This window comes from Epinephelus lanceolatus, chromosome 16, assembly GCF_041903045.1.
Source record: "Epinephelus lanceolatus isolate andai-2023 chromosome 16, ASM4190304v1, whole genome shotgun sequence".
In the NCBI taxonomy this organism is placed as follows: Eukaryota; Metazoa; Chordata; class Actinopteri; order Perciformes; family Serranidae; genus Epinephelus; species Epinephelus lanceolatus.
Window position 1 is genome coordinate 26,546,163 of NC_135749.1, and position 16,710 is coordinate 26,562,872.

General features: G+C 41.5%; 1 protein-coding gene across 2 annotated transcripts in view; it reads right to left on the reverse strand.

The window, feature by feature from the left end:
- The window catches only part of epha10 (EPH receptor A10), a 221,840-nt gene that overhangs the window by 44,826 nt on the left and 160,304 nt on the right, over positions 1–16,710 (reverse strand). For both annotated transcript variants that reach the window (XM_033637064.2, XM_078175712.1), the window contains exon 6: positions 511–635. In XM_033637064.2, the coding sequence (XP_033492955.1) occupies positions 511–635 (125 nt within the window). The remainder of the gene's footprint in view (positions 1–510; positions 636–16,710) is intronic.

The following is a 16,710-nucleotide window of genomic DNA, read 5'->3' on the forward strand; positions in this document are numbered from 1 at the left end:
AGCTGTATAATGTGTTCTGTGACTCCGGTGCTCATGCATTATAAAAAATGTTGCAACAGAACATCTGCATCATAAACTGGAGCGGTGTTGTTGAAAGAAGCAAGCATTTAAGAGGCAGAGAGGGTCTACTGAATTGCAGTACAGTAGATGTAGGATCCAGCATTTTTGGAGCTTGAGCCATACAGTCAGGAGATCCAAGCCTCTGCTGCTGTGATTTCCCTGTTTCCCTCTTCATCAGACATATATTTGGCATTTCTGGAGTGCAAGTTCGAGCTACTTAGTGACCCCCATTTGCACAGTATCAGTCATGCAGGTGTATCTATTGGGTTCTAATACCAAAGGATCATGAACAAAAGCACTTAATATATTCCTTAGACATTGATTTTCCTTTATTGGTTTCCTCCATTTGGTTGGCTCTTACCAAATTTAATTTATAACAGCTCACTGGTAACAGAAAAACAGCAGTTAAAAAACAACAATGTGCAGATTAGGATGTACCAGTGGATTTACCTTCTCATAGTATTTGACCTCGTACTCTGTGCGGCTGCTGTTTGGGTAAGAGGGCTCCCTCCACACCAAAGTGATGCTCTTCTGCTCAATCTTCTCCGCTCGCAGCTCACTGATCAGAGATGGTGCTACAAAGAGGAGAAAAGAGAGAGAGAGAGAGAGAGAGAGAGAGAGAGAGAGGAAGAAGAGAGATGAGTTTGGGGATTCCAGTCTCATTTAATATAGATGCAATAGCTTGAGGAGTCTTCTCAAGGACATCAGAAACAGTCTTTACCCTCCTGTATTTCCAGTTTTTACACAAAGCTTGTGTGCAAACAAAGGTCAAGGGAGGAATACAGAGAACTCTCTTTTGCCAGAAAGCAGGCATTGATATATATCCAATCTACCCTACTGTACTCACAGATCTGAGGTGAGACAGCAAAAGAAGAAGGACGCAAATGTGGATTGCGGACGTAAGAGGACAGTTGGGGAAAGTCCAGCAAGGATGCATGGAGAGCAGAGGAACAAAGGGAGTGAAAGAACGAGGACACAAGTAGATAGCAGAGAGGTAACGGATTAATTATTAAAGCTGAGCTGTGTCAGAGCAGACAGCTTCATCGCACTCCGTGAATGGATAAACACTGCACACACTTCTTTGTCTGAGTGTATATGTGTGTGTGTGTGTGTGTGTGTGTGTGTGTGTGTGTGTGGCATTGAACAGTGCTTGGGTCAGTACATTGGGACTGACAATAGATCAATACAGTTATGGATTGACTGACAAGTCCGTATCGACACGAGACTAACGGATGGAGACGCTCTTAATCTGGACTCCCCGTTTCCTCTCCGAGTCTCTCAATTAAACTGACCTCAGAACTTTTTTCTGACTCAATCTGCGAGAGCCGCGGTGAAATTTATCCCGACAGATATCTCATCTCTTATTGATTACGACGGAGGAGCAAAATTGAAGCTGAATTATCCGCACAAAGCTTTCCAAATTCAGATGCGGTGTGTGATGCTGCGGGCTCGCTAAGCAAACAATTTCATTACTGTGGAAAGACCAGTTCTTTGTTTCACTGTCAACAAATGACAGGCAGCACGTAGTATGATAATCGACAAGCACCACCCACTCTTGCTTAAGTGCTAATTATGCCATGTATAATGAAGTAGCAAAATGGGTTGTCACTCAGAAATACTATGCAAAATAAAGGGGTGCAGTTAGCTTAGTCGAAAGGCCTTTATGTTTCGGAGGAGCGCTACCATTAAGGACATTAGGGTTAAATTTAGTGGCAGGGGAGTGTTAGGGGTGTTCCCTGTCTTCTTTCTTGTACAGGATAATAATTATTGCTGTTTTTCACTTACTTTAATGCCTTTCAATTAATTTTTAAAAATACACGATGCTCAGGATTTTCTATGGCACTGAAGTCCCCGATTCTCTTTCTGTTTCTCTTCCATTTTTATTCCGTCCTTCCTCCTCCTCCCCTCAGTCACCCCATCAGTTCACGGCTCCTCTTTCTTGCTCCTCTCACTTCCTGCTCATCTCTTTCCTGACCTTTAACCATCAATTCATCTCTTTCCTCGCTGAAAACAGCCACACTAATGAATATGTTCTGCCTGTCACTCACACGAGTGGAACTGAGGGAACGCACAAAATTGTACACATATGCACACACACACATAAACACACTCCTTCAGTCCTCCTCTGGAGCAGCAGGATAATACAGTCATTTTAGGCAGCGGATCAAAGACACACTAGATCTGTCTGTATCTGTCTCTCACTGTCCGTCTCCATCTGTCTGTTTTGTGATGTCTGAAAACACAGGTATTATTTATTATTCATGGGGAATTTTTGTATCATTGCCTCTATCATTGCATTTTATATCTGCCCAGTAAAGCTGAATGGAGGGGGAAGAAAATCCAGGCAGGATGACAGATAAGCATGTGTGTGTGCGTTTGATTGTCTCTCAGCTGGTGTACAGTGTGACTTTGCTCTTAATCTAAAAAATTAAGACTATCAAGCTTTTTAAATTAAAATATTTAAAACCTCACATTCAGAATCATGAAGGGAGATCTAGTGAGCGGGTAATAATTCACGATGACATTTTTAACTAAAAAGTAATAATAAAAAAATCAGTTTAATTCAGTGACACTGAGCCTTTGCAGTTCACAGCCATCAGTTACTATGTTTGCATGCACACTAATATTCCACTATTGCTCCGAATATGACATTAGTCTGAATCTGATACGGGTCATGTAAACAGAATATTCTGTTTGGATATTCTGAATTAGACCTTTTTAAAAAATTAAGCAGAAAATTAAGCATAATTTTTGGGTTTTAGGAGCAATCTTTGGACATGTATACAGTGCATTTCGAACAACTCACTCAAAAATCCTTTTTGCTGACACAAAGAAGCAAAATGGCACAAGCAGCTCCAGCTGTTCCACTTTTCCATAGTATGACATAAACAGCATGCTAGGGCATACCAATCAGAATATGCACGGCTCCATGTGGAGGGGAATATTATAGTTGTCATTAGCCATGTGAACAGCTTCGCAAGGGATTACTTTTTCAGAATAAGTGCTAAACCTGGAATATTTTGTGCATGTAAACATAATCATTGTGTCTTTTCTATTCAGGCTCAGTAACTTTCCTAATTATGAAAATAAAAATGGGGAAATAAACTAGTATTACATGTAGAATTACATATAATTAGAGTAAAATGCAGCATTACCCAAAATAATTAACTAGTTGTACATTTTTCTTGTGCATTTGTTTGGCATTTCTCTGATCCTTGATGGGACACACACACATAAACAGACACACACATATATATGCAGAATACAGCCAGTAAATAAGTGGTCTGGTTTGAAAAACACGTAAACAAATACATATTCAAAGTGTTCAAATGCTAATCATTCCAATTAGTGGCATTTTGAAAGAATGAAGACTTTGCTTTGAGGCATCAAGCCATTGTAACATCCTCCCATAATGCAACATAAGCATAAGTGGTGGGAGGAGGGGAGGTGCAGAAAAAAAAATCCACTGAAAGGAAAGGAAAGATGCTAATGAACAGTATACAGGAATGTAAATAAACACTCGCAAAGAGATTATTCTTAGTGATTAATGAATATGTACAGGCATTTATTATATAGCGTAGAGGAAATAGACTGCAGCCTGGCTCATTAGAAAATAAAGTAATTACTCCCACCGTACATAAGAAGCAGGGGGAAGAAAAAATAAAGTGCACAGATGAGATGGGCAGGTGGTAAAGAATTCATATTAAAGAAATTGAGAAACAGAAAAAGAGAAAGGTGCTCTGTAGTAAGATGAAAGTTAAGAGTGAAAGGAAGTTCTGACAGACACCCCCTTTCTTAAAGTCCCTGCCATAGAAACACACAAAAACACACTAAACCAAGAACACAGTGTCAACCTGCTCTCCCCCATCTACAACTGCAGGCTATTGTTTGCTATTTTTTTCCTGTCTTGTGTGCTGAATTATGCATAGGACTGGCGCCTGCCTCCAAACCAAACCAAATCACATCACAGCTCAATCTGACACATAAAAAACAGGTGAGCATGAGTTCTCTACCCACACACACACACACACACACACACACACACACACGGTCACCTGAAGGCTCAAACACAAAGTTATATGGGGGTTTAAGTGGTCTTTCCACCTCTGCAGCTCAACAGAAGTGTGGCAGACAAACTAGCAGTGTCCGAACTGTTGGTACAATTGATGCAGTGTGTAACATGTACACTAATAAATATATCAGACATTTATATTAAAGTGGAAGTGACCTTTCCTAAGGTCTAAAAACGTTGCTCTGTAGTTTCTAAAACATGTTTTATCATTAAATTGTAAAGTAATAGCGCGCAGCAGGAATCAGTCCTAAACTGGGGATATGAGTTGGCATATTTGCACCTCTGGTTCCCTCGTCTCATAAACAATAGGTTTTTCAATTGGATTTATGGGTAGATGCCTGAAATAATGTCTGTGGTCAACACAAGCTTCAAGTCCCAATGAAATAAAAATGCATTTTTCCAGTTTTAATCCTGTGTCCCTGTGTTAACTGATCATATATCTCTTTCTTGTTATATGCCAAATATATGTCAAAAATCAGCACCAAAGCATATTTACACTTAAATCCCCAACTTTTCTCTTTTTCAAAAAACAGCTAAAAGTGTTTCAAATGTCTCATGTCTCATCATGCACTCAGGGTTATTTACAAAACTTTATCCACTTGAATGAGTTTTTGGGCGACTAGCTAGCCACACCGGTCTTATAAAGCTGCACCTAACCACTTATTGGTTGTAGTCGCTAGCTAATGGAGCAATATAGAGAGAAACAGGAAGAGGTGTGTTGATATCAGTTGGAAAAACCTTTTCATTTCCAAAACAATGTGGCGAAAGTCTAATTCATTCACCTCCGATTTCACCCTCCTCCTGATGGAACAATGAGGGAGGTGCATGTGGAGCCAGTCTGCTCAGGAGTGAATTGCTGTTGCTCCGTGTTGTGCTAAATTCTAACCCTGCCCTTTTTGTTAGCGGTCCAATCAAATGCAAATGATTTGCTGTCAATCCCTCCTGTAATTGTACACAGCTTAAATATTCCGTTTCACTTGGAAATATGTCACAGAACAGAAGCTAATGATGGTTTAACTTGTTTCGTAGGGAGAGATTTGCACGTTTTATTCTTCATTCATTCACTTTCTGTAACCGCTTATGCTGGAGCCTATCCCAGCTGACACTGGGTGAGAGGCAGGGTACACCCTGGACAGGTCACCAGACTATCGCAGGGCTTACACATAGAGACAGACAACCATTCACACTCACATCAGCTCCAGGAAGCAGGAGTACCCAGAGAAAACCCATGCTGACCTGGGGAGAATATGCAAACTCTGCACAGAGGGGCTCCCCCACCCTGGATTTGAAGCCTGGATTTGAACCAGGAACCATCCTGCTGTGAGGTGACAATGCTAACCACTGCACCAAAGTGTAGCCACGTTTTGTTCTACGGCAAAAAATATGTCAGTAAATACCCCACTTATGAATTTTGAAGCTTTTACGTGTCATATGAAAGGCGGATGTGAACAAGTGGCTAGATAAGACTGCAGAGCATCATCTCACCGAACATGGCTTTACAGCCCTGATGTGGTGGGGATGAAGACATACAACTGTAGTATAGTTCGTTTATAGCCTAATTTTCACTTAAAAATCATCACAATGGTGTTTAAAAATACTGATCTATTGATACATGTCCATTACGAATATGTGGAACAGTTTTAATACAAATTTTCTGCAGTATTAATACACCAATACTGGCTGTGCTTTATCATGCTCTCTTTATGATTACTACAATCATTCAGTTATTCTCTGCTTCAAACCAAGAAAAGAAAAGCCATTGTCTTGTTACAGCCACATTGCATTTTTTTTCTTTGATAAAAAAAAATGTAGGTTGTATGCCCTTACTGGCAATTTTTTACTTTGTATTAAAACTGGTATCAAATATAGATTAGTTACTGTATCGAAGTTAGAAATGCCAGTATTCTGACAACATTATTGTGATGTGATTTGCTGAACAAAACATACAAGTTTCATAAAAAAAAAAATTGCCACAGAGCTTATTTTCTTTAGCAATGGGAAGGTAATATCCCATTGACTTCTTGTCAAGGTAAAATAACTTTGTGTTTGGCCTACAAAAAAGTACCAGAAATTGAATTTGCCTTTTTGTTATCCATCTAGAAAAATGTCTTCTAGGAAACAAGAAGTCAAAGAATGACGAGAAAGGTTCAATCTTTCAGGGACCATCAACTTCACTGTTGATCACTAGATTTTTGTCCATTTCTTGCAGAATTTGCCTTTTAACATTCCACATTGCAATACTGATTGTGCATCTATGAGGAATTTGGCCTCAACACTAGAGCAATGATTACTATGTGGACATAACAGTTTCCAAGACATACACAAACTTCCAGTTGGCAGATACTGTACATCCACCACTTCAACACATACAGAACACACGAGAGAGTGTATGGCAGCAAATGGCGAGTAGTGTTGGTTTTGGCATTGTATTTGAGAGGAAGAAATCAATGCTGACTGCCGTCTGAAATGGTTTTCGCACACACACACAAAAAAAACACACACACACACACACACATACACACACACACACACACACGCAGACAATTGCACAGTGATTTTCACAAGTAATATAGAAGAGGTGATGGCCTTGTGGGCAATAAGCCTCTTCAGCTCGGCTGTGGAAGTACGCAGCAGACGTTTCAAAGCCTCATCACACAGCAGAAATCACATGGCAGACACACTGATAGGCAGTCGTCACAAAGACAAACAGCTCCTGATACCATCCAGTATGAAAGCTTTGCTGTACACATACCAATCACTGCTACAGATAATGATCTATAGACTTCAAAGGGAGGCTGTGATGAGAGCGAAAAAGTGAGGCAAGAGGAAGTATAATAGATGGAGTTTGGCACAAAATGCCAAACAGGCAGCACACAGCTGTACCTCTCAGTGATTAAACTCCCACAGGCTGTGAGTACAAGCTAGAGCTGGGTATCATTTAGGTTTTATACACTCTGCTCATCAATTCCAGTTTCTGTTGAATCCAAACTGTTAGTACATTTCTATACCTGTGAGACATTTGTCACAAACTGAAGGCCAGACAACTCCAGACAACAAAATCGAAGTGCCGATCCTTTTCATCTTGTTTGAATAGGACTGAAAGCACATGTAGAAAGCAAAAACTACTTTAATATTTTGCAGATTTAGGGTGCCGTAAAAGGTTATTTTTCATGAATGTTATGATGTTTTAAGATTCTGTTTGGTTAAAGGAGAAATATGAATATTCTCCACGGACTACTGAAATATTTGCTATCTTTTACTTTGAATACACATTTAGCTGCTTCTCTTAAGTCATGACCACGACTGGGAGCATAGAAAATGCTTACACCACACTACTGTACACCCTTCATAATGTTGATGGACTTGATTAAATTATTTTCCAGTGGTGATAACAGTTCGCCCTTTAAGGTTCTCGCAACAGTCCGCTATATTGTAAACAGCATACACGTGAGTTGGTCCATGCATAATTAGCCATATGGACAGAAGCACAGGTGGTCCTAAGGGCCCTGTTTTTGCAGTGTGTCCCACACTGTTGGCCCTTGTCGACTTTTTTTCGTCCAATTCACCATGTTGAAACAGTGTTGGATTTGGCAGAGTGTTTCAAACTTGTTATATATGGTAAATGGTAAATGGACCTGCATTTGAGCGCCTTTCTAGTCATCCGACCACTCAAAGTGCTTTTTACACTACGAGTCACATTCACACACATTCATACACTGGTGGCCAAGACTACCATACAAGGTGCCACTTGCTACTTAGTTGTTTTTTTTAAGTCACTCATGCACCGATGGAACAGCCATTGGGAACAATTTGGGGTTCAGTGTCTTGCTCTTGCTTGCTTGATACTCGGCATGCAGACTGAAGGAGCCGGGGGTCGAACCGCTGATCTTCCGATTGGTGAACGACCCGCTCTACCTCTGAGCCACAGCTGCCCTAAGGATATAAATATCCTTTGTTCTTTCAACATCAGATTGTGGTGTTAATGAGCTAACTGGCTAACAAGTGTCTTAAATCTGTCCTGTCTGTCTTCCGGCTTCCCTTTTTGAATAACAAATACAGACTACCGCCACCTGCTGCTATTGAGAGCTATCTCCTGTCATGCAGGTGCAGAGTGTATGTGTAGCTGGCTGTTGGCTGTAGTCTTCGCTGTGTGTTCAGGTGCAGCTTTTGGCCGAGAAAAAGATGACATGAGAAGATGCCACTAGTTCTTTGATGTCAGTTTTGTGAGCCTGGGCCTGAACTTGCTCTCAAAAATAAAAAAGCCAATTGCAAAGCATGTGTTTTAACAAATCCTGTGGTTTATTTAATTTTGAATTCAGACCCGGTTCTTGATACCCAATCCTGCAGACACTGGGGTTTATGTGGCAGCTCTATGCTCAGGTCTCCATGGCAGGTAGATCTATGAATAGACTATGGCACAAAATGGCAGCTGCTGCTGTAGGCTCTTGCATCCATGTGTACAGAGGCAGCTGAGGTGCAACTGGCATCTCTGTGCCGTTATCAAAGGAGACAGGCAGAGGAGCTGCTGTCCCCAGGGGTGTCGGCACAAGCAGGGCTGAACATCTCGCAGTCATTCTTACTTTTCCCTCTTTCTCTTCCACACTTCTATGGGTCCTCTCTCTGGAAATTCTCCCTCGCCGTCTCTCCATCTCCTTATCTCTCCATTTCCCCCAACACAGCTCCGTCTCCATCTCTGTTCTCGGGGGAATCCGCTGTTCCCCGCAGGCCTGTTTGTGCCTCTGCTGAGATGACATCCATCTTGTCAGGAGGGGGTTTCATTGTTCTACTTCTCACCATCTCCGCCTCGTGTGCAACTTTACGCACTCCCATGTGCCTTCGCATATTAAGCAATGGCGTGTGTTCAGAATGAAGAGACAAGATAGCAGAGGGTGTTTAGCTATAAGTTGTATAGGCGGGGATGATTAAGAGAGATGATTGAGAGAATGTATCTGTCAAGCCTGTTCATGTTCAAAGGGTTAATGGGAAGCAAGAGCGTCGTTCCCTCTGGGCACAGCACCACTGGCTTCTACCTGGGGTTAAACGGATAGTGCAACGATTTATGTGACTGACAGCAGAGGAGTGGGAACATTTAGTTTCTTTTGGTTTGGCTATCCCTGGGGCTTTTTATACACCTACCGCCGCAAGCATTGCTGTCAGTGGTTCCATATTCCCAGTGGAGCGTATATTTGCATGTGCGATACTTTAATAAAGTCATTAAAGTTTCAAACAGACAAGTAGTTGTGTGGTTAACTTTTTTCGAGTATATTCCACTCATTTTGACTTTACAGTAACGTCTGTCTGTTGTAGTTCCTCGCCAGATTTCACTCAGATTTTTAAACATGTTTGATTGTCTGAAGCCAGAATCCACTGCTGCACACTTTCAACTACCATTTGTGTAGAGCAATACTGCAGTATCCTCTCAGATGTTAGTCTTACAGCCATGCATCACTTGTACTGACTGAATTACAAGCACACAGTTACAACAGTTGGTCAGCGGATCACTGATGTTAGAAGACAGTGACGGAGCAGCAACAACAAGTATGGAGGAAGCTATGGCGGAAAATCCTTAAAGCGCCTGAGAAAGGCTTCTGGGGTTGATGCTCCAGATAATACAAAAACTTAGTGCTCATACAAAGGATTAAAGTCAAAATATTTGCTGGGGAAGATTGAAAGAGAGTGCTCCTCGGGATGGAGAATATACAGCAAGCTAACCTGCAGGCAGATTTACATGAACCCTAGGATCTGAGACCCGACTTGGGACTTGTACAGATTCGAGTCAACATTACATCATGGCCAGTGGGGTCCAATTTAGGCCCCATTTTATTGCAGTGGGTCCTACAGGGAGGTCGGAGTAGAGCTGCTGCTCCTTCGCGTCGAAAGGGGACAGTTGAGTTGGTTCGGGCATCTGACTAGGATGCCTCCTGGGCGCCCCCTGCTGGAGGTGTCCTAGGCACATCCCACTGGTAGGAGGCCCCGGGGCAGACCCAGAACACGCTGGACGGATTACATATCTCGTCCGGCCTGGGAACGCCTTGGGTTCCTCCAGGAGGAGCTGGAAAGCGTTGCTGGGGAGAGGGACGTCTGGAGTGCTTTGCTCGTCCTGCTGCCCCCACAACCAGCCCCAGATAAGCGGATGAAAATGGATGGATGGGTCCTCGGTCAACTTGGATTCATGTCATGAAAACCCCTCTGGATTCTTTTGATCGGTGGACCCTTACAGACTAAAAGTATATAAATACTCAATGAATGGACACATATTGGACTTTGAGAGTGCTTCAAAGATAGGGAGTCGCCCCTTTTTTGGTCTCTCTTGTTTACCATGCCTGTAAATCTGGATGAATTAAACTTTGCTGCTCAGGTTTTGTAAGTTCCGCACCCCAGCTTTAAACCTATTCAACAGTATAACACAATGATGAAGTCAATGAGGCAAAGATACAATATTATAGCATAAAGCATTCTAGCTTCCCAGCTTTTATCATACTTTTATCATACATCTCTATTTCACAGTTCCCCAGGTGGTTATATGTGCATGCATGCGATTGCATCCCAATCTAATGATGTTTTATATAAAGAGCAGCTCCACCACCCAGGTCTCACTATCTTGCAGCAAGTCTTGCTGTTTTAATCTGCCTGCCCCAGCAGTGGAGCGCTACCTGGCAACCCGTCCCTGTTCGCCACTCAGTCTAATCTGCCCGATCAGCATCCAACTGCCCAGACGCCTCATCCCGAATTCACAAATATACCCACAATTATTCTGCTCTGCTCCAAATAAGCAAAGTAGGAGCATACAGTACGATGGAGCAACAGTAGGAAAGGAAAAATGTTATCCAGGATCATGCTTCAAAGGCGAGGTGAGCAGATGCAGTCAGAGACGGGTATTATCTGTGGTTATTATCATTCATATCTGTGAAGGAACAAAAAGGGAGGGGAGGTGTTTAGAGGGAAAGAGTCTTGTCTAGGTGTCACATACACACACAAATTTGGATGTTTTTGTCTGTGAGGGGGAGGATTGGTGCAGGAGAGACACCTGGATAAGACACATTTCCATCTAAACTACAAGATTATATGTTGCAGGGACATGATCCACCAAGTTGTGTGCATGTGTGTGTGTTTGTGTGGCAGAGAAGAGAGTCTCAGTGATGGAATGATTAAATGTGTCAGTCAGTTGGTGGGTGGGCGAGAGAAAGACCAGAACAGCAGGTGAACGAGCAAGCTGGACAAAGCGTCTTGCTGTATCATATATTTAAAAGAGGCCCAATCAACATAATCCAGCTGTGGAAAAACACCAGGTCCTGAAATGTAAGCTTTCAACGAAATGGTGGCACATTTGTCCACATGCATGCAATTAAAGTCAGATGAGGGGGAGCTGGGTCATTTTAGAGGATGATTTAACAGGACGACCTGCTGTATGTCAAAACCCACCTACTACCTGTTGGCTCTGACTTTACCACTTACAAATCTGTCAAACCTGGCATCCCACACCCACCAGGGGAGAGCGACTCGGGCCGAGTTGCTTAAACTGCTCTTGACAGCTGCTCGCTGACTGATTCTGAACACTCTTCAGGCCCAGTGTGCTTCAGCCTAAAGGCAGAGGCATGGTCTGATCACGACACATCCGTCAAGCCAGACAGACTCTGCCCGGAGCCTCGAACAAATAAAAACACAGGCCACACACACACACACACACACACACACACACACACACACACACACGCACGCACACGCGCACGCACACACACAAAACACACACACACACACATAGAGTGGCTGACCCAAGTCTGCTACAGGAGATTGGCTGAGAAGGTGAAGAAAGACCTATCTGCCCTGACAGACTCGCAAGGAGGGCAAAGGCACGCACACATACGCTTACATCTCGACATCCTCTTTTCTTTACTTCTGACATAGTGCAAGTCAAACATGTTGAGAGAGGTGAACTCATACAGTACATACTGGATTTGGAAAATGAAGTGCTGGAGGAGGTATTCAGATCCTTTACTTCACCAAAAATAGCAATACTGCAGTAAAAAACACTGCAGGGAAAAGTCAATATACACAAGTATTATTAGCAAAACGTACTTAAAAAAGTAAAAGTAGTATTTTACTGTTGTATTTGATTGAGGTGGAGCAAATTTGAGCTATTTATATAGTGTTAGGTAGTTTAATATATAACAATGCATCATATTTTTTTTTTGTCAAATCTTCATTTAAAGTAAACTAGCACATAAAGCTGTCAAAAAATTAAAGTAAGTTAATAATTCTGCTCTGAATGAGTAGAGGTTTATAGTAGCATGACATGGAATGCATGTAAAATCATCTCAACTTTGTACTTATAGAAGGATTTCACTGCTTAAAAGATGGTCTTTGAACTGGTGCTATATGACCAGAGGAAACAAGAGGAAAACAGCTGTGGCATTTGCTTTTGCTTGAGAGAAAACAATTCTCGTGTAGCAGTTAAACAGTGAGCTAAAATATATTTGGAAACCATTTGAGGCGAGAAAAAGGCAATGCAGTGACAGAATCTTTGTTTATATTTGACAAGTGCTGCCTAGTTTTACCGTTTGTTTTGAGTTTGGTGTGAGTTTGATCTGTTCTGCATTTTTGGATTTCCGCGACCATGCTCACAAAAAGTATAGAAGTACAAACTGAAGCTCGAGCAGCAGCCCCAGAGCCAGCGAAAATCCACCGGATCCAGTGGATTTGAGCGTGCAGATGAGCAGGGCCCTGTTTCAGAAAGCGGTTATGTGAAAACTCATAGTAAGTTAACCCTGAGATGAGTGAAACTCTGGGTTTCCGTTTCAGAAAGAGAGGTAACTTAAACTCTGGGTCAATGACTATGGTAACTGACTTTGTGAACCTAACCTGCTTGGTGGCAGGTTTTCTTCAACAAACCCTGAGTTTCTCTTTGTGGCCTCTCTCTGACAGAGCCAGACACTCATTGATTCAGTATTGTATGAAAGCCCAGATCGAAGCGCAATACTTAGTGGTGTTTACTGTATATCAGAATGTAAATCCTGGTTGGATAGTGGTAGTTACTCAGGACTATGAGAGTTACCGCTTTTATACACAGTCAAGTCAAGTCAGCCCCAACCTTTACACAAAGATGTCTGCATATGTACCGTATCTAGACTTCTGAGATTGAGTCACCCCCAACTCAAATTCAAACCCCTGCATGTCTGGATTTTTGTCAGTAGAAGTTATTTAATTTTCCTTTTTTTTTTTTCTGTGACTGTTTTTTTTTTTTTAGCCAACTCTTACAGAGGGCATGTTTAATGCAAATCATGTGTAATCTTAGTTTTAATTGTAAAAATCGGTAATGGAACATAATTCTTATACTGGAGGTCATTACTATTTCTAAGTGAGCTACAAAATTAAAGTGAGGCTGGGTACAGTCTGAACTTATTTTATTGGCATTTGACTCAGACTTCTTTTAAGATAAATGTGCACAGTCCGCACATACATGCATGTAAAACCTCCATGTCCATTGGATTAAAATGGAGGCTCTGCCTTTTATTTACCCGTTACCATGGTGCAGTCCTATTGTATCAGAGCTCCGCTGATGATGGCTTTTTTCAGTCAACATTCACTAACTCAACACAGAGTGAACACACTAAGAGTTGATTAATCTGACTCTGACGAGCTGCTCTGGAACCGAGAACTCAGAGTTTTCCATCTCAGGGTCAGTCAACTCAGAGTTCAGGGTTAGACTCAGAGTTTGTTAAACCTGCTTTCTAAAACAGGCTCCAGGAGATCTGGGTGCTGGTAAGATGGAGGGAAGTTTACCGCAGTTCATTTATACATTCTACTCACATTGTTATGATACAGAGCTGGTTGAAAATCAGTATAGAATCCCTTTCAGTACAGTACTTGAGTAACTGTACTGAAGTAAAGAATAAAACTCCTATTGTAAATGCAAAGACAGAAACACACAGTGAAGATGAAAACTTTGATGAATACTAAGATGTTGAAAAAAAGTGCAAATATACAGTCTTGCACAAAATATACTGTATATTTTGTTTTGAAGACAACTGTTTGGAAATGGTGTAAAAGAGGCGCAGTGAATGACAAAGAGGTGTGTTTGTGTCTTTGTGTGTACAGTGTTGGTCTGATGAGCTGAACTGTCTGTCACCCACCTACTGTTGTATCAGAGACGAGTACGCTGTCATTCACAAAGACAGCTGCATCTCCACACAACTTACTTTCTCTCTTTCGCAGCAGGATGCCGCCAACCTCGCCTCCCCTCCAGCAACAACCCCCATGAAAAAAAAAACAAAAACAAAGATGGCACGAACACACAAACACAGCCAAGCTCTCTCAACAGTGGCACGATAAAGACCTCACAAGGTATTAGACGGAGAAAATGAGAGATGAGAATGATTTTGAAGTTTCAACTTTTTTTTTTTCCCCCATGCCTCTTCGTGACGATAAGAGTTTGTGTTTTCTCCTGTTTCTCTCCCCTCCTGGGTTTGGCAAAAGAAGTGCATCAAAGAGAGCCCTCAAGCCTTGTATAGTGCTCTGATTATTGTGTGTGTGTGTGTGTCATCAGCTACCTCCAAGCTTTGTTTTTCTTCCTAAGTGAACACCACAATTCCCTGAACAACAAGAAAGAGCCTGTAAATCCACATACAGAGCACACATACTAAAGACCCTCAGAGTGCCTCTTCATAGACTCCAATTATAAGCCAAGAGGTAGGCAATTAAAATTCCCATCACAGGGTGAAAAAGCGTCTTAAGTGGCTGGGCTATAGTCCTGAAAAGTAGCTTGATGACTCTATTCATTTGGTGCCTGCTGAAGCCTCACCTTCCCATCACTTCTAATTAAGGAGGCAAAGAGGATCCAAACGCCTCTATGCAAAGGGCTGGAGGCGGGGATGAGGGGAGAGACGGTAGAGAGGTGTGGAAAAAAAGGGTATTAGACATGAAATGACAAAGTGGTAAAGTTTTGTACATCGACAGTTGAGGAGCTCTCATTCAGTGGAGGAATGGAAAAAAACAAAACAAAAAAAAACACATTAGCTGACAGCAGTTCATCTCTGTCACGATGCAGGGAAGATGTGATCCCAAATGAACTCAGGCTCAAACTTGTAAATATTCAAACAGTCAAACTGAAGCGTGTACTCAGAAGTCAATCAGAGTTCTCAGGAAATGATGAGGTGTTACTAGTCAGAGTCGTTTCTGACTCTCTCGTTCAGTTCAGCCACTCTTCTCATCATTCCAACATCCAATGTTCTTTTTTCCTCAGTTACTTACTCCTCAAATGGCATATATACCAGGCAGTGTTTTAAAAGTAGGTAAGTACATTTATCCAAGCAGTGTACACTGGGCAAGTACGTTTACTTCACTTAACTTAGTATTTCCAATTTAATCTACTTTACTCTTCTACTTAACTACATTTTAGAAAGAAATACAATACATTAATTTGACAGCTAGATTTTACATTAAAATAAGAAATTTATTTATAAGCCAATAAAAACAATACAGTGTTCAAGAATTTACCAGTTGTTCAAAAAGTTTCGGTTTACAAAAAAAGGAGTAGCTCCCTCCTAATGTTCTCAGACAAAAAGAAAATGAAAAACAAACATGAGATAATATCCCAAAAAATAAATTTAGATCTGTTTCAAAAAACTTTTCTCCTTTCCTAACCCATTAATATAATAATAATATGCTAATTTCTGCAGAATGAGTACCTTTAATTTTGTTGCTTTAAGTAAATTTAGCTGAAAGTACTGTACTTTTACTTAAAGGGAAACCTCATGTTTTTGTGTCTTAGTGCCTAATATAACAGTTTTTGAAACCGGTTTAGTATTGAGAGAGAGCGCTGCAGCAATTCCTACGAGCAATTGTGCACCGTCAATTTACGTGCACTAAGGCCTTGTTTACACGGATTCCGATACAAATAAAAACAGATTTTTATTTATCCCGTATGAAAAAAATTCCGGGTCTACAGTGAAAATGATGTCCCAGTTTACACGAAAACGCAAAAACGGCAGCTTTTTGCTGCAATTAGCATGCCAGGCCAGTAGGTGGTGATATGCCATACGTCAAACACCATAGAAGAACATTCTGCGCATGCAGTGATTTGTTTTCCTTTTGGCACTAGTGATAAAAACAATGATAAACTACATTTTAACCTTATGTTGCATAGTTAGCTGCAATGCGCTTACTAATATTGGGCACAGCAGACGTCTTTGTGCGCCGATGTAGCGGTGATGTTGATGTAGCAGTGCTAAGTTCATTTGTAAGCTCATCAGTAGTCCCAAAAGTGCTAACAAAACGTAAACAACCCGGCATATATCCGCCATTGTTGTTGTAGTTCCCGGGGGCCTAATGGGCATGCGCTAACTGGGTTGCAACATCATCGTTTTCCAAAATCTCCGTCTATCCTGTTTACATGTCTCCACAGACATGGATATTTTTAAAAACGTTCACTTTGGAGGCCGTTTTTGAAAATCTCTGTTTTCGTCGAGAAAAACTTCAGTTACGTGTAAATGATAGGTGCAAACGCAAAGATATATACCCGTTTTCAGAAATATACGGAACCGTATAAACAGGCCCTAAAAGTATTTGTTTTTGTCACTGAC